This window comes from Salvelinus alpinus, chromosome 4 (genome assembly GCF_045679555.1).
Source record: "Salvelinus alpinus chromosome 4, SLU_Salpinus.1, whole genome shotgun sequence".
Lineage (NCBI taxonomy): Eukaryota > Metazoa > Chordata > Actinopteri > Salmoniformes > Salmonidae > Salvelinus > Salvelinus alpinus.
In genome coordinates, this window is record NC_092089.1 from 79,991,085 (window position 1) to 80,017,250 (window position 26,166).

General features: G+C 40.0%; 1 protein-coding gene across 3 annotated transcripts in view; it reads right to left on the reverse strand.

Moving 5' to 3' along the window:
• Nucleotides 1–26,166, reverse strand: part of diaph2 (diaphanous-related formin 2) — a 708,741-nt gene that overhangs the window by 278,301 nt on the left and 404,274 nt on the right. For all 3 annotated transcript variants that reach the window (XM_071399170.1, XM_071399171.1, XM_071399169.1), the window contains 2 exons: nt 24,499–24,600; nt 21,986–22,225 (listed from right to left, as the gene is read on the reverse strand). In XM_071399170.1, the coding sequence (XP_071255271.1) occupies nt 21,986–22,225; nt 24,499–24,600 (342 nt within the window). The remainder of the gene's footprint in view (nt 1–21,985; nt 22,226–24,498; nt 24,601–26,166) is intronic.

The window sequence follows — 26,166 nt, forward strand, 5'->3', positions numbered from 1 at the left end:
AGAAGTTAGTATAGCTCTCTGGTTTGCTAATGGTCATATAAGTTATTATAGCTCTCTGGTTTGCTAATGGTCATATAAGTTATTATAGCTCTCTGGTTTGCTAATGGTCATATAAGTTATTATAGCTCTCTGGTTTGCTAATGGTCATATAAGTTATTATAGCTCTCTGGTTTGCTAATGGTCATAGAAGTTATTATAGCTCTCTGGTTTGCTAATGGTCATAGAAGTTAGTATAGCTCTCTGGTTTGCTAATGGTCATAGAAGTTAGTATAGCTCACTTGATTTCTAATGGTCATATAAGTTATTATAGCTCACTTGGTTTCTAATAGTCATAGAAGTTATTATAGCTCTCTGGTTGGCTAATGGTCATATAAGTTATTATAGCTCTGTGGGTTTCTAATGGTTATAGAAGCTAGTATAGCTCTCTGGTTTGCTAATGGTCATATAAGTTATTATAGCTCTGTGGGTTTCTAATGGTCATAGAAGTTAGTATAGCTCTCTGGTTTGCTAATGGTCATAGAAGTTATTATATCTCTCTGGTTTGCTAATGGTCATAGAAGTTATTATAGCTCTCTGGTTTGCTAATGGTCATAGAAGTTAGTATAGCTCTCTGGTTTGCTAATGGTCATATAAGTTATTATAGCTCTCTGGTTTGCTAATGGTCAAATAAGTTAGTATAGCTCTCTGGGTTTGCTAATGGTCATAGAAGTTAGTATAGCTCTCTGGTTTGCTAATGGTCATAGAAGTTATTATATCTCTCTGGTTTGCTAATGGTCATAGAAGTTAGTATAGCTCTCTGGTTTGCTAATGGTCATATAAGTTATTATAGCTCTCTGGTTTGCTAATGGTCATATAAGTTATTATAGCTCTCTGGTTTGCTAATGGTCATATAAGTTATTATAGCTCTCTGGTTTGCTAATGGTCATATAAGTTATTATAGCTCTCTGGTTTGCTAATGGTCATATAAGTTATTATAGCTCTCTGGTTTGCTAATGGTCAGAGAAGTTATTATAGCTCTCTGGTTTGCTAATGGTCATAGAAGTTATTATAGCTCTCTGGTTTGCTAATGGTCATAGAAGTTATTATAGCTCTCTGGTTTGCTAATGGTCATATAAGTTATTATATCTCTCTGGTTTGCTAATGGTCATATAAGTTATTATAGCTCTCTGGTTTGCTAATGGTCATAGAAGTTATTATAGCTCTCTGGTTTGCTAATGGTCATATAAGTTATTATAGCTCTCTGGTTTGCTAATGGTCATATAAGTTATTATAGCTCTCTGGTTTGCTAATGGTCATAGAAGTTATTATAGCTCTGTGGGTTTCTAATGGTCATAGACGTTATTATAGCTCTCTGGTTTGCTAATGGTCATATAAGTTATTATAGCTCTCTGGTTTGCTAATGGTCATATAAGTTATTATTGCTCTCTGGTTTGCTAATGGTCATAGAAGTTATTATTGCTCTCTGGTTTGCTAATGGTCATAGAAGTTATTATTGCTCTCTGGTTTGCTAATGGTCATATAAGTTATTATAGCTCTCTGGTTTGCTAATAGTCATAGAAGTTATTATAGCTCTCTGGGTTTCTAATGGTCATAGAAGTGAAGGAGAAAAAACAAAAGTGACACACTGAGCTAGAGGTAATTTGACATCTTATAGGTCATTCTACATGGATGTAGGGAATGAAAATATTGGTGCTACATTAGTGAAATGATGTACTTCAACCTATTTCTGTCACTGTAATGACTGCCACCAAATCTAGAGCGTGTTGATTCTGATTCTTCTCTGGCTGGTCCACAGGTGTCCTTCATACAAACAAGATGCCCTGGGTTGGCAGAGTGGGTGGTAATTAGCTTAGCAGATGCCTATTGTCCAATGATAAATCATGCTGTCAATATATATTAGTGTACAAGCATAGGGCCTGGGCACACAGCGGTGTTTAAGAATGACATGCAGTCCACACACTGGGGCATGTTACAGGGGAAGCATGTAGTCCTATAATAAAACACAGCTGTGTATAAAATGGAGCAAAGAGCTGCGGCCCCCTGCTGAACTGTGGACACACCAGTCTTTACAAAATAGAAAAAGGAGGATGCTGGCACAGTCCCATGTATAAGGAGTCTGGAGAGAAATACTGTGCCAGCCAAGTCTGTGTGTTTACATGTTTTCCTACCTTGTGCGTGTGTGTGTGCCAATATCTCCACTTCAGTGCATAAGAAACTTGTTCCATATTGATTACCCACTGTGACTGCCATGCTGCTGGAACTGCATGTTGTGAGAGCTAATTAGCACTACCCACCTCTGCACCCCCATTCCAACAATATTCTTGCCATATAAACACCGCAGTCAGCCGTGCACGCACGCACGCACGCGCGCACACACACACACACACACACACACACACACACACACACACACACACACACACACACACACACACACACACACACACACACACACACACACACACACACACACACACACACACACACACACACACACACACACACACACACACACACACACACACACACACACACACACACACACACACAAATGTGAGCACAAACACACACTTTCATTAGATGAGGACCAATCATCTGCTCACAAAGGGTAAAAATCACAATTGAATTTAATACATTTTAATTTGTTTTTTGTTACACCCCAAACTGTCATTACCACATGCAAACGTGCATCTATGCTCTTCTCATCTGCTAGCTCAGATCAGCAGTATGCTGTGGGAAAAGACAAGAATCAGAGAGTAGTACATTTCATATCAAATGTTCAAGGTCTGGGCCCAGTGAATTATACAATACAACAGCACTCTACATAATCAAACATCAGCCTCAGCAAATAACACAGTGAATTAACACAGTCTGGTTATAGTTGACAGCTACATATGGTTATGCATCTGCTTGTCATGTACTGAAATAACATCAGCAGTGTAAGAACAAACTAAAGTATCAACTGGTACCTGATTCCCACTGTAGGGCTGACCCAAACCGTACTGTGCTGGCTCAGTAGTGTGAAAAGGTCACAATAATGAACAACTTCTCAGATTCCATCTCCCCTCACAATGCTATGCTGTGAATATCTGCCATCTTGGCTATTTTTCATAGTGCAGTTCGTAGACAGCCACTGACATCTACTGAACACAGTGCAGTTCGTAGACAGCCACTGACATCTACTGAGTACAGTGCAGTTCGTAGACAGCCACTGACATCTATTGAGTACAGTGCAGTTCGTAGACAGCCACTGACATCTATTGAGTACAGTGCAGTTCGTAGACAGCCACTGACATCTATTGAGTACAGTGCAGTTCACTCCCTTTACGCGGTGAAACCCTTTGGTTTCCGGTGATTAGGCAGTCAATAAGTTTATCTGACATAACTGCAAGCTGATTACCACAGTGAGGTGAGGACCATTGACAAAATAGGACTTTGCCAAGGTCGAGAGTGAAAAGGCGCCTCTTCAGGAATAACTAACCACACACACGCACACGCACACTTCATCTGCAGGAGACCAAAACATGAATTAGTTCCTCTAATGTGACTCACATATATAGAACTAAAACAATACTGTATAAATCAATGTACCAGTTTGATTCCTATGAGGGTGGTACAGGTTGTGCTATGTATAACTGTGTCTAATTCACAGGTTGCACCTCCGTCACATCATGCCATTGTTATGAACGTTTTCAAGCCGCCCTCTACCGGCGGTGCCATCATAGTGGTGCCCTAAAGTGGCGATAAGCCCAATCATTCTGGACAGAGGCTAACTACTGTTTTGTCTAAATTACACTATAGTGCCTGGAAATACAATGACATTGCTAAAGTAGTCAAATATTTAGTAGGAAACAACGTTGATAATTAACAAAAATGATCATGTCATCAAATTTACTTTAGACAGATGGCAATGTTATCATTAGCTAGCAAAGTTTGTTAAAAATAGCTAGCAATGCTAACATTTGATAGCTAAAATTCAGTGGCCTCCCCTCAATCTTAGCTAACTAGCTAACGTCATAGTGGATCTAAAGTCAATCTGGTGACATCAACATGATGACAGAAGGTTATCCTACTAATTATTTGCCTCCTTTGAATGTCATGTTATTTCCAAGCCACTGTAATGCACTTTTGATGCAATCTTTATCAGCGCTCATTAACGATGCATTGAGTAGAATGCTTAGTCGGGCATCAGTCCAATATGAACGTTCAAAACAATATTGTGAAGTAACCCATGAATAGATTAATCATTGGTTATTTAATTGTGACGATCCAACAATATAAATACAATTAACAGAACGGCCTTGGAAGCTCTAACCTTGGCAATTTGACTGGTACACTCATGGGTATACTCGCAATGGCTACCTGGTATTGTGAAGTAATCATTTCTATGGTATTTCTTTGGCATCCAACTGATCCTGGCTGCCATGGTAATGTAGAATGTTCATAGAAATGATGCCAACTAATGTGGCTCATGCAACGGAATGCATTTTTTGTCATTTCAGTTTAGTTAACTCAACAAATCACAGCACAGACTGAAGGATACACTTCCCGCTTTTACTTCCTAGTATGGGTCAAGGTTGAAGATAGAGAAAATTAAGACAACATAATAATTCCATGCAGAAGCTACAAAACAAAGTCATTGGACCAGCGCCAGAGCAAAAATGACAGGAAGTGAATGTTAGCAGTACAGAAAGTTTGCCATCAAAGAAGAAAATACACAATCGTAGTGAATTTCAGCTTACTACTAAGCAAACACATACATAACTGTTTAACTTCCATTCTATTAATTTACTTGTTTTTCTAATTATCTACATCCACTTTATTACCTGATGTCCCTACTGCTGGTCACATTTGAAATGCTAATCCTGTAGAATCAGCAAAGATGCTGGTCCAATGAAGGTGATTTATTTTCGAAACGCTCCGCATAGAATTATTACGCTGTCTTTACCTGTATATTGTCAACCTAGGCATGGGTACACTCAAATGTCAATCCATTATGCCACCAACTGACACCCTTTATAAGAATTCTATTTCTATGGATCGAACACAGCAATTTGTATCAGTATCAACCAAACCTCTCAAATACTCACACAACAATTCATAAGGTATATTCATAAGGTTCACAATTCATAAGGTATATGGCATAGCATTTGGTTTATGCCAACTTTAGAAAGGGCTTAGGGTCTAGGACAAATTATCCATCAAATACCACCAGTATACCTTGTTATTCCACCATATACAGGTAGATATTGTTTGAATTGTTGTGGCATACCCCTCAATAGCTATGTGAGCTCTGTTTGAATTCCTGAGGCATACCCTTTAATAGCTATGTGAGCTCTGTTTGAATTACAGTGGTATACCCTTCAATAGCTACAGTTGAAGTCGGAAGTTTACATACACTTAGGTTGGAGTCATTAAAACTCGTTTTTCAACCACTCCACAAATTTCTTGTAAACAAACTATAGCTTTGGCAAGTTGGTTAGGACATCAGGAGCATGACACAAGTAATTTTTCCAAAAATAGTTTACAGACAGATTATTTCACTTATAATTCACTGTATCACAATTCCAGTGGGTCAGAGTGTTTATATACACTAAGTTGACTGTGCCTTTAAACAGCTTGGAAAATACCCCAAAATTATGTCATGGCTTTAGAAGCTTCTGAGAGGCTAATTGACATTGTTTGAGTCAATTGGAGGTGTACCTGTGGATGTATTTCAAGGCCTACCTTCAAACTCATTGCCTCCTTGCTTGACATCATGGGAAAATCAAAAGAAATCAGCCAAGACATCAGAAAAAAAATGTAGACCTCCACAAGTCTGGTTCCTCCTTGGGAGCAATTTCCAAAATCCTGAAGGTACCACGTTCATCTGTACAAACAATAGTATGCAAATATATACACCATGGGACCACGCAGCCGTCATACCGCTCAGGAAGGAGACGCGTTCTGTCTCCTAGAGATGAACATACTTTGGTGCGAAAAGTGGAAATCAATCCCAGAACAACAGCAAAGGACCTTGTGAAGATGCTGGACGAAACAGGTACCAAAGTATCTATATCCACAGTAAAAACGAGTACTATTCGACATAACCCGAAAGGCCGCTCAGCAAGGAAGAAGCCACTGCTCCAAAACTGCCATAAAAAAGCCAGACTACGGTTTGCAACTGCAAATGGGGACAAAGGTTGTACTTTTTGGAGAAATGTCCTCTGGTCTGATGAAACAAAAATAGAGCTGTTTGGCCATAATGACCATCAATATGTTTGGAGGAAAAAGGGGGAGGCTTGTAAGCCAAAGAACACCATCCCAACCATGAAGCACGGGGGAGGCAGCATCATGTTGTGAGGGTGCTTTGCTGCAGGAGGGACTGGTGCACTTCACAAAATAGATGGCATCATGAAAGGAAAATTACGTGGATATATTGAAGCAACATCTCAAGACATCAGTCAGGAAGTTAAAGCTTGGTTGCAAATGGGTCTTCCAAATGGACAATGACCCCAAGCATACTTCCAAAGTTGCGGTAAAATGGCTTAAGGAGAACAAAGTCAAGGTATTGGAGTGGCCATCACAAAGTCCTGACCTCAATCCTATAGAAAATGTGTGGGCAGAACTGAAAAAGCGTATGCGAGCAAGGAGGCCTAAACACCTGACTCAGTTACACCAGCTCTGTCAGGAGGAATGGGCCAAAATTCACCCAACTTATTGTGGAAGCTTGTGGAAGGCTACCTGAAACATTTGACCCAAGTTAAACAATTTAAAGGCAATGCTACCAAATACTAATTGAGTGTATGTAAACTTCTGACCCACTGGGAACGTGATGAAAGAAATAAAAGCTGAAATAAATCATTCTCTCTACTATTACGCTGACATTTCACATTCTTAAAATGAAGTGGTGATCCTAACTGACCTAAAACAGGGGATTTTTACTAGGATTAAATGTCAGGAATTGTGAAAAACTGAGTTTAAATAAGGTGTATGTACACTTCCGACTTCAACTGTATGTGAACTCTGTTTGAATTACTGAGGCATACCCCTCAATAGCTATGTGAGCTCTGTCTGAATTACAGAGGCATACTCCTCAACAGCTATGTGAGCTCTGTCTGAATTACAGAGGCATACTCCTCAACAGCTATGCGAGCTCTGTCTGAATTACTGAGGTATATCCCTCAACAGCTATGTGAGCTCTGTCTGAATTACAGAGGCATACTCCTCAACAGCTATGCGAGCTCTGTCTGAATTACTGAGGCATACTCCTCAACAGCTATGTGAGCTCTGTCTGAATTACAGAGGCATACTCCTCAACAGCTATGCGAGCTCTGTCTGAATTACTGAGGCATACTCCTCAACAGCTATGTGAGCTCTGTCTGAATTACAGAGGCATACTCCTCAACAGCTATGTGAGCTCTGTCTGAATTACTGAGGCATACTCCTCAACAGCTATGTGAGCTCTGTCTGAATTACAGAGGCATACTCCTCAACAGCTATGTGAGCTCTGTCTGAATTACTGAGGCATACTCCTCAACAGCTATGTGAGCTCTGTCTGAATTACTGAGGCATACTCCTCAACAGCTATGTGAGCTCTGTCTGAATTACAGAGGCATACTCCTCAACAGCTATGTGAGCTCTGTCTGAATTACAGAGGCATACTCCTCAACAGCTATGCGAGCTCTGTCTGAATTACTGAGGTATATCCCTCAACAGCTATGTGAGCTCTGTCTGAATTACAGAGGCATACTCCTCAACAGCTATGTGAGCTCTGTCTGAATTACTGAGGCATACTCGTCAACAGCTATGTGAGCTCTGTCTGAATTACTGAGGCATACTCCTCAACAGCTATGTGAGCGCTGTCTGAATTACTGAGGCATACTCCTCAACAGCTATGTGAGCTCTGTCTGAATTACTGAGGCATACTCCTCAACAGCTATGTGAGCTCTGTGTCTAATCATATTCTAAAATGGATTGATCTAATTTGCTATGTGTTATGATGTTCCACTATCTTCTCCAGCAGAGACCCATCACATCTATCTCTCACCCCTCAGGCCTTGTGTAGTCTCTCTCACCTCCACTTCTACTTTCCCCCAGTGAATGGAAAGGCACCTCTTCAGGAATTACTACCACACACACACAGACCCACGCACACACACACACAAACGAACACACACACAGAACCATTCACGCACACACACACACGCACACACGCACACACACGCACACACACACAAATACATATACACCTTTTGAGAACCCTAACCGATGTTCCACTCTGCAAGCTTCAGAGGGTTCATGCCGGGATAACTTACACGGAACAGTTACTTTTAAATGAGGCATCAAGACAATAGCGTCACCCCATGTGGTGATATAGATATGTTAAAACAGAGTCAAGTCTAGAGACATGGATGACCATGATATGTCTTATTGCCTGCAGTGTTGGCAACATGAAGAACTAATGAAGCCAAGTTTACAAAGTACATTTTTACTTCCAACTACTTCCAGCTATGCAGGGTCTGGCGAGTAATTTCCAATATACTATTACAGAACACCAAAGTCACATGGTGAAATTAGTCCTGCAATTAGGAATAGAAGATGAAGCGTCACAATTAGTTTCATTACTTCCAATTCATGACTATGTATTTACGTGAATTTCACCATACAAAACAGATGGGCCAAATGTGCTTTTTTCCTTGTGTTAGTCACATTTTATGTGAGGGGAGTTTGTTTGATATAGGATATGGCCATGAGGTAATACTCCACCAAGCCCCTAGCTAGTTAGTATACCGCCATGTGCTCATTCTATATTGCAAGATATTGGCTGCCTGTATGATAATGGGCATCCGCCAAGATGTTGAAGGGGAATATATAAATAAAGGAACAATTAAATAATAAAAGACAAAAGTAGCAATGGGAATATAGAACCCTCATGCCAACAGAAGGATTGTCAAACCCTGATTGCTCTATTTAACTTTCGCCAAAGGAGTTCTCCAGCCCGGCTCTCTTTGACAAAGTATTACATCGCGGATCTTCGCTCCGATGTAATTTGCTTATTCCTGGTTGAGTAGAGAAGGTGTGTGTGTGTGTGTGTGTGTATTTGCTCGTGCGTGTGTGCATGCTCATGTATGCAAGTGTGTGTGTGTGTGTGTGTGTGCGCCATTGTGGGCGATCGGGCAATGGCTCTGGGTATCATGGCAGTGGGGCTGAGTGGCCGTTGGCACTTTGGACCTTCTTGAGCGCCAGTGGCAATGAGCCTGGACTCCAGCGACAATCTCAGACCTCAACACACTGCCTAAGCTCCGGGTTTGTTTTGGGAGAGTGACAAGCGAAAATCATTGAGCCCTCAGGCTACACCCCGGGCTATGGCCAAGTTTTTAGAGGTGGAGAGAGGATGGTGCATATAGTACAGTAGATGTGTCCAAGAGCAACATCTGAATCGAAATGGTATGTCGTGAGAAACATCTGTCAATCCAAAATATTGTTCTAAATTATAGGGACATCTTCTGTCAGTCTTTGGTCAAATTATGGGAATTGGATCAGAATGCTAAGTAAAATAAGAGGAATTACTTATTTTTCTTGGTAAAAATGTTTACAGAATCTGGTATAAAGAGGGTGGACAGATGCTAATGAATGAATATAATTTACTACTCAGGATTCCGAGATGAAAATGTCTAACACATCAGAAGGAAGTACTAGTTGGATCTCAAGAGATGAATGTTCTCATTGTACTGGTAAACAACAGAGATTAATGTTCTCATTGTACTGGTAAACACCAGAGATTAATGTTCTCATTGTACTGGTAAACAACAGAGATTAATGTTCTCATTGTACTGGTAAACAACAGAGATTAATGTTCTTATTGTACTGGTAAACAGAGATTAATGTTCTCATTGTACTGGTAAACAACAGAGATGTATGTTCTCATTGTACTGGTAAACAACATAGATTAATGTTCATATTGTACTGGTAAACAACATAGATTAATGTTCTCATTGTACTGATAAACATAGATTAATGTTCTTATTGTACTGGTAAACAACAAAGATTAATGTTCTCATTGTACTGGTAAACAACAGAGATTAATGTTCTCATTGAGGCTGGTAAACAACATAGATTAATGTTCTCATTGTGCTGATAAACAACTGACATTACTATTCTCATTGAACTGGTAAACATAGATTAATGTTCTTATTGTACTGATAAACAACATATTACTGTTCTCATTGTACTGGTAAACAACATAGATTAATGTTCTCATTGTACTGATAAACATAGATTAATGTTCTCATTGTACTGGTAAACAACAGAGATTAATGTTCTCATTGTACTGGTAAACAACATAGATTAATGTTCTCATTGTACTGGTAAACACCAGAGATTAATGTTCTCATTGTACTGGTAAACAACAGAGATTAATGTTCTCATTGTACTGGTAAACAACAGAGATTAATGTTCTCATTGTACTGGTAAACAACAGAGATTAATGTTCTCATTGTACTGGTAAACATAGATTAATGTTCTTATTGTACTGGTAAACAACAAAGATTAATGTTCTCATTGTACTGGTAAACAACATAGATTAATGTTCTCATTGTACTGGTAAACAACAGAGATTAATGTTCTCATTGTACTGGTAAACAACATAGATTAATGTTCTTATTGTACTGGTAAACAACATAGATTAATGTTCTCATTGTACTGGTAAACAACATAGATTAATGTTCTTATTGTACTGATAAACAACAGAGATTAATGTTCTCATTGTGCTGATAAACAACTGACATTACTATTCTCATTGAACTGGTAAACATAGATTAATGTTCTTATTGTACTGATAAACAACACCTGTTAATGCTCTTATTGTAAGGTTAAACAACATAGATTAATGTTCTCATTGTACTGGTAAACAACACAGATTAATGCTCTTATTGTACTGGTAAACAACATATTACTGTTCTCATTGTATTGGTAAACAACAAAAATGAATGTTGTCATTGTACTGGTAAACACAAGAGATTACTGTTCCCATTGTATTGGTAAACAACAAAGAGTAATGGTGTCAGTGTAATGGTAAACAACAAAGATTAATGTTGTCATTGTAATGGTAAACAACATAGCTTAATGTTCTCATTGTACTGGTAAACAACATAGATTAATGTTCTCATTGTACTGGTAAACAACATATTACTGTTCTCATTGTACTGGTAAACAACAGAGATTAATGTTCTTATTGTACTGGTAAACAACATAGATTAATGTTCTCATTGAGGCTGGTAAACAACATAAATTAATGTTCTTATTGTACTGGTAAACAACAGAGATTAATGTTCTCATTGTACTGGTAAACAACATAGATTAATGTTCTCATTGTACTGGTAAACAACAGAGATTAATGTTATTATTGTACTGGTAAACAACATAGATTAATGTTCTTATTGTACTGATAAACAACAGAGATTAATGCTCTTATTGCACTGGTAAACAACACAGATTAATGCTCTTATTGTACTGGTAAACAACATATTACTGTTCTCATTGTATTGGTAAACAACAAAAATTAATGTTGTCATTATACTGGTAAACACCAGAGATTACTGTTCCCATTGTATTGGTAAACAACAAAGAGTAATTGTGTCATTGTAATGGTAAACAACAAAGATTAATGTTCTCATTGTAATGGTAAACAACAGAGATTAATGTTCTTATTGTATTGGTAAAAAGCAGATTAGTGTTGTCATTGTAGTGGTTAACAACATAGATTAATGTTCTCATTGTACTGGTAAACAACAGAGATTAATGTTCTCATTGAGGCTGGTAAACAACATAAATTAATGTTCTTATTGTACTGGTAAACAACAGAGATTAATGTTCTCATTGTACTGGTAAACAACATAAATTAATGTTCTTATTGTACTGGCAAACAACATAGATTAATGTTCTCATTGTACTGGTAAACAACATAGATTAATGTTCTCATTGTACTGGTAAACAACATATTACTGTTCTCATTGTACTGGTAAACAACATAGATTAATGTTCTTATTGTACTGGTAAACAACATAGATTAATGTTGTCATTGAGGCTGGTAAACAACATAAATTAATGTTCTTATTGTACTGGTAAACAACAGAGATTAATGTTCTCATTGTACTGGTAAACAACAGAGATTAATGTTATTATTGTACTGGTAAACAACATAGATTAATGTTCTTATTGTACTGATAAACAACAGAGATTAATGCTCTTATTGCACTGATAAACAACACATGTTAATGCTCTTATTGTAAGGTTAAACAACATAGATTAATGTTCTCATTGTACTGGTAAACAACACAGATTAATGCTCTTATTGTACTGGTAAACAACATATTACTGTTCTCATTGTATTGGTAAACAACAAAAATTAATGTTGTCATTATACTGGTAAACACCAGAGATTACTGTTCCCATTGTACTGGTAAACAACAAAGAGTAATGGTGTCAGTGTAATGGTAAACAACAAAGATTAATGTTGTCATTGTAATGGTAAACAACATAGCTTAATGTTCTCATTGTACTGGTAAACAACATAGAGTAATTGTGTCATTGTAATGGTAAACAACATAGCTTAATGTTCTCATTGTAATGGTAAACAACAAAGAGTAATTGTGTCATTGTAATGGTAAACAACATAGCTTAATGTTCTCATTGTAATGGTAAACAACATAGCTTAATGTTCTTATTGTACTGGTAAAAAGCAGATTAGTGTTGTCATTGTAGTGGTTAACAACAACGATTAATGTTGTCATTGTAGTGGTTAACAACAACGATTAATGTTCTCATTGTACTGGTAAACAACAGAGATTAATGTTCTCATTGAGGCTGGTAAACAACATAAATTAATGTTCTTATTGTACTGGTAAACAACAGAGATTAATGTTCTCATTGAGGCTGGTAAACAACATAAATTAATGTTCTTATTGTACTGGTAAACAACAGAGATTAATGTTCTCATTGTACTGGTAAACAACATATTACTGTTCTCATTGTACTGGTAAACAACAGAGATTAATGTTCTCATTGTACTGGTAAACAACAGAGATTAATGTTCTCATTGTACTGGTAAACAACAGAGATTAATGTTCTCATTGTACTGGTAAACAACAAAGATTAATGTTGTCATTGTAATGGTAAACAACAGAGATTAATGTTCTCATTGTACTGGTAAACAACAGAGATTAATGTTCTCATTGTACTGGTAAACAACATATTACTGTTCTCATTGTACTGGTAAACAACATAGATTACTGTTCTCATTGTACTGGTAAACAACATATTACTGTTCTCATTGTACTGGTAAACAACATAGATTAATGTTATCATTGTACTGGTAAACAACAGAGATTAATGTTCTCATTGTACTGGTAAACAACAGAGATTAATGTTCTCATTGTACTGGTAAACAACAGAGATTAATGTTCTCATTGTACTGGTAAACAACATATTACTGTTCTTATTGTACTTGTAAACAACAGAGATTAATGTTATCATTGTACTGGTAAACTACAGACATTAATGTTGTCATTGTACTGGTAAACAACTCATTGTACTGGTAAACAACAGAGATTAATGTTCTCATTGTACTGGTAAACAACATATTACTGTTCTCATTGTACTGGTAAACAACAGAGATTAATGTTCTCATTGTACTGGTAAACAACATATTACTGTTCTCATTGTACTGGTAAACAACAGTGATTACTGTTCTCATTGTACTGGTAAACAACATAATAACATCAAATCAACTAAATGTAAACAAAATCAGAATTTTCATTTCCATTCAGTGCCCTTAATAAACCCTTGATGATAAAATACAGAGGACTCTCCTCATAATTAAACCATAATGACATGTCAGCCATGGTTGTTCAGAGAGCACCCTCCCACTAACTCCTCTCTATAGCCCATATATTAAGATGAATTATGTATATTCTGGGTCCCCAAAAGGTGAGAGAAAAATCCTGTGTTAATTAACTTACTGTCTAATTTAAAGCCCTTTTTTTAGTTTACGGCTTTGAAAGCCGCTCTGACCGAACGGTAAGGCTTCTCCCTGCACATTTTTTTTCTCACTTTATTTGAAGTTGCTGTAATCTCTGTGTGCATTCCTTTGAGTCTACCTTTCCTGAAAGATGTCAAATCTCCTCCACAGAACTTGCTTTTTGTGAGAAGTCGATGACAAGAAGCCAAGGAGCCAATAATCCAAAGCAGTGTAGGCTAAAGTCGTATGCTTTTTTTGGTCTTCATTCTATTCTTTCTTTTCTCGATAATACAAAAATTTACTGAAGCTTAAAACATCCTGGATGTCCTTAATGTCCCAAGCAAGAAGATGACCAGGTTCATGAAGGTCTGATTATCAAAGAAGCATGAAGAAAGTTCCTCTCCATTGATCTGACTTCTATGAAAACACATAGAACTGTGGTATCATCTCGTCGTGAATGACATTTATGATAGTTGCCGTTGGTATTACCTTTGGAAGCTTCCAGATGTTTTACGAGCGGTAATTTTCGATAATGTTCCTTTTGTCAAGGACACAAGTTCATTATAGGACAGGGGACGTGACATTTCCATTTAAAATAAAACGTTCAAATTACTTTTCAAAGTGACAACCTGTTTTGTTTAACATAAGCTGAAGGAAAAAGCCTGCCTACAGTTACTTAAAATTGGCAACCAATTAAAGTAATGGTATGACTGAAGAGTCTTCTTTTAAGTATGTCAGTGATAAAACAAAACAGAAATACTGTTCAACGATTATTAGTAATTACACGACAGCTGTTTCCAACGTCACTGTAAATATGTTTCAATAACAACCCAAAACGAGCGTGTCCATTGTCTCACGACTTCCTTCCGAAGACAGGCTGGATTCTCCATCTTCAGAAGATGTTGTCTACACATAAATCACTGTTGCATGTAACTGATACCCTGTCGTCTGAAAAACGAGAGGAATACACACAATCCCTTCATTCATCAAACAAATCCTTCACTTCGTGGGGGGGGAAGTGCATAGTAGAGTGCATCCAACATAATAATGGCTTGCGTTAACCTTCTCCTCACCCCACACCTTATACTGACTCATATAACCAACCTTTATCACTAAACCAAAGCCAATATTCAGGTAGCTGCACTGGCTCCAGCATAGGCCCCTGGGGGACTTCATGTCTGTGTCCCTCAGTCTTGGCAGGAACATAAGGGATAGTCTGGGGAGGTGACAGGGTCAGCTCTCGCCTTTCCCCTGCACAACCTCCTTGATGAGCCCATTAGGTAGCCGGGACCCACCACTCAGGGGCCATTTAGTTGATTGACCCGAGTTGAGAATGTGGACATTTTCTTCCCTGTCCATCAATAATGGGCCAATCAGCCTCATGGGGTTAGGGCCGGTCTCATCACACCAGACACTTCACTCTGATTCGGACCCAACCTGCAGGAAGACCAACGTGAGGCTGGGGATGCATCCCGAATGGCACCGTAGTTCCTATATTGTGCACTACTTTTGACCAGGGCCCATAGGGCTTTGATCAAATGTAGTGCACTATGTAGGAAATAGTGTGGCATTTGAGACACATACTGGGTTTTCAATGCTAACAGTCACATGTACTACATTGTGCTACTCTTTATGGGCCCTCTAGTTCAGTTATTAGTACAGACTATGATTACTAGCCTCCACAAAAAGCCAAAGTGTTGTTAAAATACATGTTTGATCAGACGCATGTGACGGGCTGATTAAAATGGTTATAAAACTAGTTTTGTTGTTATGGATGTCAACCATTTCAAATAAAATGAATGTGTAATACAATGTACCATGAATCACTTAATTAATTATAAACTATGGATTTATGAAATAAGTTTAACTTGGTCTTATGATTGACGTGTGTGTGCGGTACAAAACAAACGCACATGCCAGAAGTCTTCCACAACGTGTTCAATGCTATACTGGATGTCTTTAATTAAAACACACATTGATTAAATAGCACATCTGAGAATGGATGGAGGAGATCACTTCTGAATTATTTTCTGTGTCAGTGTGTTTCTCTACCTAAGGGCAATTTGGGAAACTTCTGTATTGCTAGGACACACCACAAAACACAACGCAAGTGTCTGATGTTGGCATGCACTCTACTCTATCATCAATGTGCGAGACAGAGACAGAGAGAAAGACAGAGAAAGTGAGAGAGCAAGAGAGAGAGAGAGAGTGGTCCGTGCCTAAATCACACAAAAACAACACGACACTATGGAACACAACGGTTTTACTCATCCTGGAATATACAAGGTCTGCCTAAAGAGCAGGAACCCAGACTTCATCAATTCAATTGGAAATACAGACATTGTCATCCTACAAGTAGTCCCATCCACCAAAATACCAGGTGTGAAACAGGGAGGAGACTCAGGGGTATGCACATTTGGTTTAGAGCAGACCTAAACCACTCTATTAAATTAGTCAAAACCGGAACATTTTACATCTGGCTAGAAATTAATAAGGAAATGATCTCAACAGAGAAAAATGTACTCACACACACACACACACACATATATACATATATATAAACTCAACAATAAAAGAAACGTCCCTTTTTCAGGACCCTGTCTTTCAAAGATAATTCGTAAAATCCAAATAACTTCACAGATCTTCATTGCAAAGGGTTTAAACACTGTTTCCCATGCTCAATGAAGCATAAATAATTAATGAACATGCACCTGTGGAAAGGTCGTTAAAACACTAACAGCTTTCAGACGGTAGGCAATTAAGGTCACAGTTATGAAAACTTAGGACACTAAAGAGACCTTTCTACTGACTCTGAAAAACACCAAAAGAAAGATGCCCAAGGTCCCTGCTCATCTGCGTGAACATGCCTTAGGCATGCTGCAAGGAGGCATGAGGACTGCAGATGTGGCCAGGGCAATAAATTGCAATATCTATACTGTGAGAAGCCTAAGACATTGCTACAGGGAGACAGGACGGACAGCTGATCGTCCTCGCAGTGGCAGACCACATGTAACGACACCTGCACAGGATCGGTACAGCCGAACATGACACCTGCGGGACAGGTACAGGATGGCAACAACAACTGCCCAAGTTACACCAGGAACGTACAATCCCTCCATCAGTGCTCAGACTGTCCGCAATAGGCTGAGAGAGGCTGGACTGAGGGCTTGTAGGCCTGTTGTAAGGCAGGTACTCACCAGACATCACCGGCAACAAATGTGCCTATGGGCACAAACCCACCTTTGCTGGACCAGACAGGACTGGCCAAAAGTGCTCTTCACTGACGAGTCGTGGTTTTGTCTGACCAGGGTGATGGTTGGATTCGCGTTTATCGTCGAAGGAAGGAGCGTTACTCCGAGGCCTGTACTCTAGAGCGGGATTGATTTGGAGGTGGAGGGCTCTGTCGTGAGCTGGGTATGTACAGAGTCAATGGTAGGCTTTGAGTGGACTCCTTTGGTAGGTACACCTATAGCTCATCTCTTAGCAGTAGTACTGTAGACTACTTTATCACTGACCTCAACCCAGAGTCTCTTAGAGTGTTCACAGTCAGTCCACTGAAACCCCTATCAGATCACAGCAAAATCATACTCAACCTGAACAAAGATATGCTCAATCATGAGGCATCAAAGTCAAAAGAAATGAATAATATTAAGAAATACTATAGATGGAAAGAAAGTAGCGTGGAAAAATACCAAAAAACAAACAGGCAACAACAAACTCAATCCCTTCCAGACAATTTCTTGGACAAAATGTTTCACTGTAATAGTGAAGCTGTAAAATTAGCAGTAAAACCTAAACAGTATAATTGACATCTGAGCTTCCCTATCAAATCTAAAAATGCCAAGCAGACAACCTAAGAAAATGAACAACAATGACAAATGGTTTGACGAAGAATGCAAAAACCTGAGAAGGAAATTGAGAAACCTATCCAACCAAAAACATAGAGACCCAGAAAACCTGAGTCTACGCCTTCACTACGGTGAATCAAAACAATACAGAAATATACTATGGAAAACAAAGGAACAGCACGTCAGAAATCAGCTCAATGTAATTGAAGAATCCATAGAATCTAACCACTTCTGGGAAAATGTTAAAACAACAACACAAAGAGTTATCTATCCAAAACGGAGATGCATGGATAAACCACTTCTCCAATCGTTTTGGCTCTATAACAAAGAACAAACAGCAAAAACATATACATGATTGAATAAAAATCTTAGAATCAACTATTAAAGACTACCAGAACCCACTGGATTCTCCAATTACATTGAAGGAACTACATGACAAAATACAAACCATCCAACCCAAAAAGGCCTACAGACCACAAATTCCAATTGGCTATACTTAAAGTCTTTAACATAATCCCCAGCTCTGGCATATTCCCCAATATTTGGAACAAAGGACTGATCACCCCAATCCACAAAAGTGGAGACAAATTTGACCCCAATAACTACCGTGGGATATGAAGCAACAGCAACCTTGGGAAAAATACTCTGCATTATCATTAACAGCAGACTCGTACATTTCCTCAGTGAAAACAATGTACTGAGCAAATGTCAAATTGGCTTTTTACCAAATTACCGTACCACAGAGCACATATTCACTGTGCACACACTAATTGACAAACAAACAAACCAAAACAAAGGCAAAGTCTCCTCATGCTTTGTTGATTTCAAAAGAAATATTTTGACTCAATTTGGCATGAGGGCCTGCTATACAAATGGATAGAAAGCAGTGTTGGGTGAAAAACATATGACTAAATAAAATCCCAAAACAGGTGTGCGGTTAACATTGGCAACAAAAAAAAAACATTTCTTTCCACAGGGCCAAGGGGTGAGCACACGGCCTCACCCTACTAGAATCGGAAGTCTAATGTCTACTGATGATCTGGTGCTTCTGTCCCCAACCAAGGAGGGCCTACAGCAGCACCTAGATCTTCTGCACAGATTCTGCCAGACCTTGGGCCCTGACAGTAAATCTCAATAAGACAAAAATAATGGTGTTATAAAAAAGGTCCAGTTGCTAGGACCACGAATACAAATTCCATCTAGACACCGTTGCCATAGAGCACACAAAAAACTATACATAAACTACTGTTCAAAAGTTTGGGGTCACTTAGAAATGTCCTTGTTTTTGAAAGAAAATGACATTTTTTGTCCATTAAAATAACATCAAATTGATCTGTTGTTCTGACTAAAAAAGCAATAAAACTGCCCGTCTTTAGACTAGTTGAGTATCTGGCGCATCAGCATTTGTGAGTTCGATTACAGGCTCAAAATGGCCAGAAACAAAGAAACAAAGAACTTTCTTCTGTAACTTGTGAGTCTATTCTTGTTCTGAGAAATGAAGACCCTTCCATGCGGGAAATTGACAAGAAACTGAAGATCTCGTACAACGCTGTGTACTACTCCCTTCACAGAACAGTGCAAACTGGCACTAACCAGAATAGAAAGAGGAGTGGGAGGCCTCGGTGCACAAATGAGCAAGAGGACAAGTACATTAGAGTGTCTAGTTTGAGAAACAGACGCCTCACAAGTCCTCAACTGGCAGCTTCAATAAATAGTACCCGCAAAACACCAGTCTCAACGTCAACAGTGAAGAGGTGACTCCGGGATGCTGGCCTTCTAGGCAGTTTTATTGCTTCTTTAATCAGCACAACAGTTTTCAGCTGTGCTAACATAATTGCAAAAGGGTTTTCTAATGATCAATTAGCCTTTTAAAATGATAAACTTGGATTAGCTAACACAACGTGCCATTGGAACACAGGAGTGATGGTTGCTGATAATGGGCCTCTTTACGCGTATGTAGATATTCCATAAAAAAAATCTGCCGTGTCCAGCTACAATAGTCATTTACAAAGTTAACAATGTCTACACTGTATTTCTGATCAATTTTATGTTATTATAATGGAAAATAATGTGATTTTCTTTCAAAAACAAGGACATTTCTAAGTGACCCCAAACATTTGAATGGTAGTGTACCTCGGCCTAAACATGAGCACCACAGGTAACTTCCACAAAGCTATGAACGAGCTGAGAGACAAGGCAACAAGTGTCTTCTATGCCATCAAAAGGAACATAAAATTCGACATACCAATTAGGATATGGCTAAAAATACTTGAATCAGTTATAGAACCCATTGCCCTTTATGGTTGTGAGGTCTGGGGTTTTCTCACCAACCAAGAACTCACAAAATGGGGAAAACACAAAATTGAGACTCCACATGCAGAATTCTCCAAAAATGTAAAACACCAAATAATGCATGCAGAGCATAATTAGGCCGATACCTGCTAATTATCACAATTCAGAAAAGAGCCCTCAATTCTACAACCACCTAAAAGGAAGTGATTCCCAAACCTTCAAAACAAAGCTATCACAAGCAGAGAAATTAACCTGGAGAAGAGCCCCCTTAGCAAGCTGGTCCCGTGGCTCTGCTGACTATGTACAGGCTCAGTGAGCATAGCCTTGGTATTGAGAAAGGCAGCCAAAGGCAGACCTGGCTCTCAAGAGAAGACAGGCTATTGCACACTGCCCACAAAATGAGGTGGAAACTGAGCTGCACTTCCTAACCTCCTGCCAAATGAAGGACCATATTAGAGACACATATTTCCCTCAGATTACACAGACCCACAAAGAATTCGAAAACAAATCCAATTCTGTTCAACTCCCATATCTATTGGGTGAAATACCACAGTGTGCCATCACAGCATCAAAATTCTGTGACCTGTTGCCACAATAAAAGGGCAACAAGTGAAGAACAAACACCATTGTAAACACAACCTGTATATATTTGTTTCATTTATTTTCCCTTTTGTACTTTAACTATTTGCACATCATTACAAAACTGTATATAGACATAATATGACATTTTAAATGTATTTATTATTTCGGAACTTTTGTGAGTGTAATGTTTACAGTATTTTTTAAAATATTTACTTCAATTTTGTTTATCTATTTCACGTGCTTTGGCAATATAAACATATGTTTCCCATGCCAATAGAGCACTTAAATTTAAATGGAAAAATAATTGAAATTGAATTGAGAAAGAGTGAGAGAGAAAGAGATAGACAGTCAGAGTGAGAAAGAGAGAGAGTCAGAGAGCGAGAGACAGTCAAAGAGAGCAAGATACAGTCAGAGAGAGAGAGATACAGTCAGAGAGAGAAAGAGGGAGAGGACAAGAGAGACAGAGTGAGAGAGAGGGAAAGAGAGAGACAATCAGAGAGAGAGAGAAAGAGAGAGAGTCAGAGAGAATGAGAGACAGTCAGAGAGACATACAGTCAGAGAGAGAGAGAAAGAGAGAGAGTCAGAGAGAATGAGAGACAGTCAGAGAGAATGAGAGACAGTCAGAGAGAGAAAGATACAGTCAGAGAGAGAAAGATACAGTCAGAGAGAATGAGAGAGATTCAGAGAGAATGACAGACAGTCAGAGAGAATGAGAGACAGTCAGAGAGAGAAAGATACAGTCAGAGAGAGATACAGTCAGAGAGAATGAGAGACAGTCAGAGAGAGATACAGTCAGAGAGAGATACAGTCAGAGAGAATGAGAGACAGTCAGAGAGAGAAAGATACAGTCAGAGAGAATGAGATACAGTCAGAGAGAGATACAGTCAGAGAGAGATACAGTCAGAGAGAGATAATCAGAGAGAATGACATTCAGAGAGAGAAAGATAGTCAGAGAGAGATACAGTCAGAGAGAATGAGAGACATTCAGAGAGAGAAAGATACAGTCAGAGAGAGATACAGTCAGAGAAAGATACAGTCAGAGAGAGATACAGTCAGAGAGAGATACAGTCAGAGAGAATGAGAGACAGTCAGAGAGAATGAGAGACAGTCAGAGAGAGATACAGTCAGAGAGAGATACAGTCAGAGAGAGATACAGTCAGAGAGAGATACAGTCAGAGAGAATGAGAGACATTCAGAGAGAGAGAAAAAAGCTGAATGTCTGAAAAGGGCGAGGATGAACTCACACAGTCCTTGCAGTACCTACCTTGCGGAGGAAGCTGATGTTGAAGCCAAAGGTCTGGGCATTCCGGGAGCCAGCGTTCATGTAGTTGCCCACCAGCAACACCATCTCCAGCAGCTTGCTGAAACTGTCACTCTTCTTCACCTCCTCGCAGGCGAACGTCACATTCATGATGTCCGGACGGATGTTGTTCACCTGCTCCTCGAAGGTCAGCTTGAAAAGGATTCCGTTGAGGCGTGAGCGTAGCAGCTTCACAGAGCTCATCTAGGACAAACATGACAATATTTGGTTTTGAAAAGTTTAGCGAGCCTATGTAGGGTTTATGAAGGCTCTATGAAGACCTAATTAAGTATTTATAACTTATATGTTGTTTAATGCGTGGCCAATGTGGCCTTGCAGAGCTCTACTGCAAATGTTTGTATAGTCAGCGGTTGAGATGTGCCAGTGCGTCAACCTCCACCAACATGCCACAAATTGCCGTATAATCCGACGCTGCGAGTCAGTTTTTCCCAGACCTGGTCCTAATGTTTCATTACAGCTCAAATGTATTCCTGTTGATGAGGAAGTTGTCAAACCAAAGTCATTGTCCTCTTACCCTTGATTTGATTTCTCTGTATATGATGAAATCGGCTCTAGAGGGAGCGGCGGCTCTAGAGGGAGCGGCGGCTCTAGAGGGAGCGGCGGCTCTAGAGGGAGCGGCGGCTCAAGAGGGAGCGGCGGCTCTAGAGGAAGTGGCGGCTCAAGAGGGAGCGGCGGCTCTAGAGGGAGCGGCGGCTCTAGAGGGAGTGACGGCTCTAAAGGGAGCGGCAGCTCTAGAGGAAGTGGCGGTTCTAGCGGGAGCGGCGGCTCTAGAGGGAGTGACGGCTCTAGAGGGAGTGACGGCTCTAGCGGGAGTGACGGTTCTAGCGGGAGCGGCGGCTCTAGAGGGAGCGGCGGCTCTAGCGGGAGTGACGGCTCTAGCGGGAGTGACGGCTCTAAAGGGAGCGGCAGCTCTAGAGGGAGTGACGGTTCTAGCGGGAGCGGCGGCTCTAGAGGGAGTGACGGCTCTAGCGGGAGTGACGGCTCTAAAGGGAGCGGCAGCTCTAGAGGGAGTGACGGTTCTAGAGGGAGCGGCAGCTCTAGAGGGAGTGACGGTTCTAGCGGGAGCGGCGGCTCTAGAGGGAGTGACGGCTCTAGAGGGAGTGACGGCTCTAGCGGGAGTGGCGGTTGAAAGTTACTTATTTCCCTCAGGAGCCCCTGTGTGTCGTGGTGGTCCTGATGAGGTAGCTTCACCAGCAGGAACAGTATATTTCCACGATAGCTCTACGATAGATATCATGGGGGAACTTGCTTCATTACATCCTCAAAGAGCCACAGGTAAAGAGACACCACCCAGTTTTACTGAATGGGTAGAAACTGATTTGCAGGTCTACCCCAATTTAACGTTATCATATTATTTTTAACCCATTAGGTTAACTGAGAATAATCTCTTTCAGACAACGAACTGGAGGAGTAAAACCGACATGAAAATATAAAGATATAGCTAAATATACATGTATAAAGTTATCTGGAATGTAATATGATAATGTGCTCTGGATAAATCAATGTGGTATAAAAAAGTAATTGTAAGATAAAACAATAAAGTCAGTTTATAGACTCACTTCTACATGACTCTGTAAAAAGGGTAAAAATACAACTGTAGGCTAAAGTATAACCTCAGCATCAACTACAGCTAGCGCTTGAGGCAACCATACTAAATCACTTATAGTGGCTTGGAGTGTAACATTGAGCTTTTCTGACTTCACTATGAAGTAGAGTGCACTAACTTTATAGAGAACCCAAAGCCCAAGGCTATGATTCTATCACTAGGCAATATTGACGGTTTATGCCAGAATATGGAATTTGTTTCGGCCAGGAATGACACTGTGACTTTCACAACACAAGGACACATAATTAAGCTACTATATTGAAATCAAGTTTCACACTTTATTATTTATCAAAATCATGGCTTCTGTCAGTCAAAGAGCAGGCTACCATATCGGACTTGTTATGAAACATTCTTGGTCTTTAAGATATTGAATAGGTCTGATAATGCATAAAGCCTCAAGGTCCGTCTTTTTCTATTCCCGAATTGCTCTCTCAATGTTCCTATTCTTAATTTCCTAGTCCCCTCCCTACTGTCTCGGCCCTACACTAACCTCTTTAATGAAGAGCTTGACATATAATAGTGTGAAGTAGCAAGAAAAGAAAAGGTGGGGGTCTGCTGTGTGACAAAAAGAAAGGGAACAGAATTGAAAGAGAGGAAAGGGGAGTGGTTTTGAGAGTAGGTAGTGATTGATGCACTGGAATGTGAGGGAAGGAGAGAGGGGGTGAGAGTGAGAGTGGGGAGAGAAAGGGGGAGAGAGAGATAGAGAGGGGGAGAGTGGAAAGAGAGCGAGAGAGGGGGAGTGAGAGAGGGAGGGATCTATCCTTATCAATAACCAATTGAAATACCTTTCCTCTGTAGGTATGTAGGTAAGTGTGAGTAAAACAGGGTATATATAGTAAGACCTACTCACCACAATGCCAAACTGTTCAGGCTCACATAGTTCCTCATACTCATTCTTCAGTTCTGCCAGAGCGCTCAGCTCCTTCTGCTCTGGTAGGTTCTTTATCAGATTCTGTAAACACACACACAGACACATTAAATGCTTTATTTGAATCCAAAAATCACATTACAGTCTAGAAGGATTTAAACATTTTAAAGGGCACAGACACCTACGGATACAAAAAGCATATACACACACAGCTCCTGTCAGTATAGTTTGCCCCCTGCTCGCCTCCGCAGGGACACCAAAATGCACCTCAGAGAACACTCAGGCAGCTTGGAGACAAAAGACTCTACAGCGCCAAGCTAGAATCAAGACCCAGCACTGGGAACAGCCACACAGCACCAAGCTAGAATCAAGACCCAGCACTGGGAACATCCACACAGCACCAAGCTAGAATCAAGACCCAGCACTGGGAACATCCACACAGCACCAAGCTAGAATCAAGACCCAGCACTGGGAACAGCCACACAGCACCAAGCTAGAATCAAGACCCAGCACTGGGAACAGCCACACAGCACCAAGCTAGAATCAAGACCCAGCACTGGGAACATCCACACAGCACCAAGCTAGAATCAAGACCCAGCACTGGGAACAGCCACACAGCATCAAGCTAGAATCAAGTCCCAGCACTGGGAACAGCCACACAGTATCAAGCTAGAATCAAGACCCAGCACTGGGAACAGCCACACAGCACCAAGCTAGAATCAAGTCCCAGCACTGGGAACAGCCACACAGCATCAAGCTAGAATCAAGACCCAGCACTGGGAACAGCCACACAGCACCAAGCTAGAATCAAGACCCAGCACTGGGAACAGCCACACAGCACCAAGCTAGAATCAAGACCCAGCAATGGGAACAGCCACACAGCACCAAGCTAGAATCAAGACCCAGCACTGGGAACATCCACACAGCACCAAGCTAGAATCAAGACCCAGCACTGGGAACAGCCACACAGCACCAAGCTAGAATCAAGACCCAGCACTGGGAACAGCCACACAGCACCAAGCTAGAATCAAGACCCAGCAATGGGAACCTCTGAGACCTCCACTGGTGTTCAATATAACTACTCATTTACATCCACTGATCCATTAGAGAAGGTTCAACTCCACTATCCTTCTATACAACACCTAACATCATTATCGGAAGGTTCCATACAAACACTAGTACAGTAAATCAGAGCGTGGATGGTTATGAGATATTTTTGCATACATTCAGTACTTTCAAGATAAGCGTCACCATAGGGAACAGACATGGTTCAGACAAACATTGCATATCTATGTTTATCTTGAAATTAGCACGCTAACTGTTTCTATGGGAATACAAAGAGGAGAAGCGGCAGGTAGGAGGATGTGTAGGAAAAGGTCAGGTAATCTAGTGCTCTCGCTGCTGTATCCATTTATTTACCTCAACGGGAACAACTTCAGTAAGAGCTCCGGCGAACCGCAGTTCAAACACGTAATAACGCTGGCGATTAATGGAGACTTTCATTCCGACTTTGTCGGTTTGCATCAGCTTCCTTGGAAAACATGGCAATTTACCATTTATAAATAAGATTAACCTAGTAACTTCAGTTTTTAAATAGCATTTGACTTTCAGAAAGCCAAAGTCAAGCTTTACAATTATCATACAGGTCCA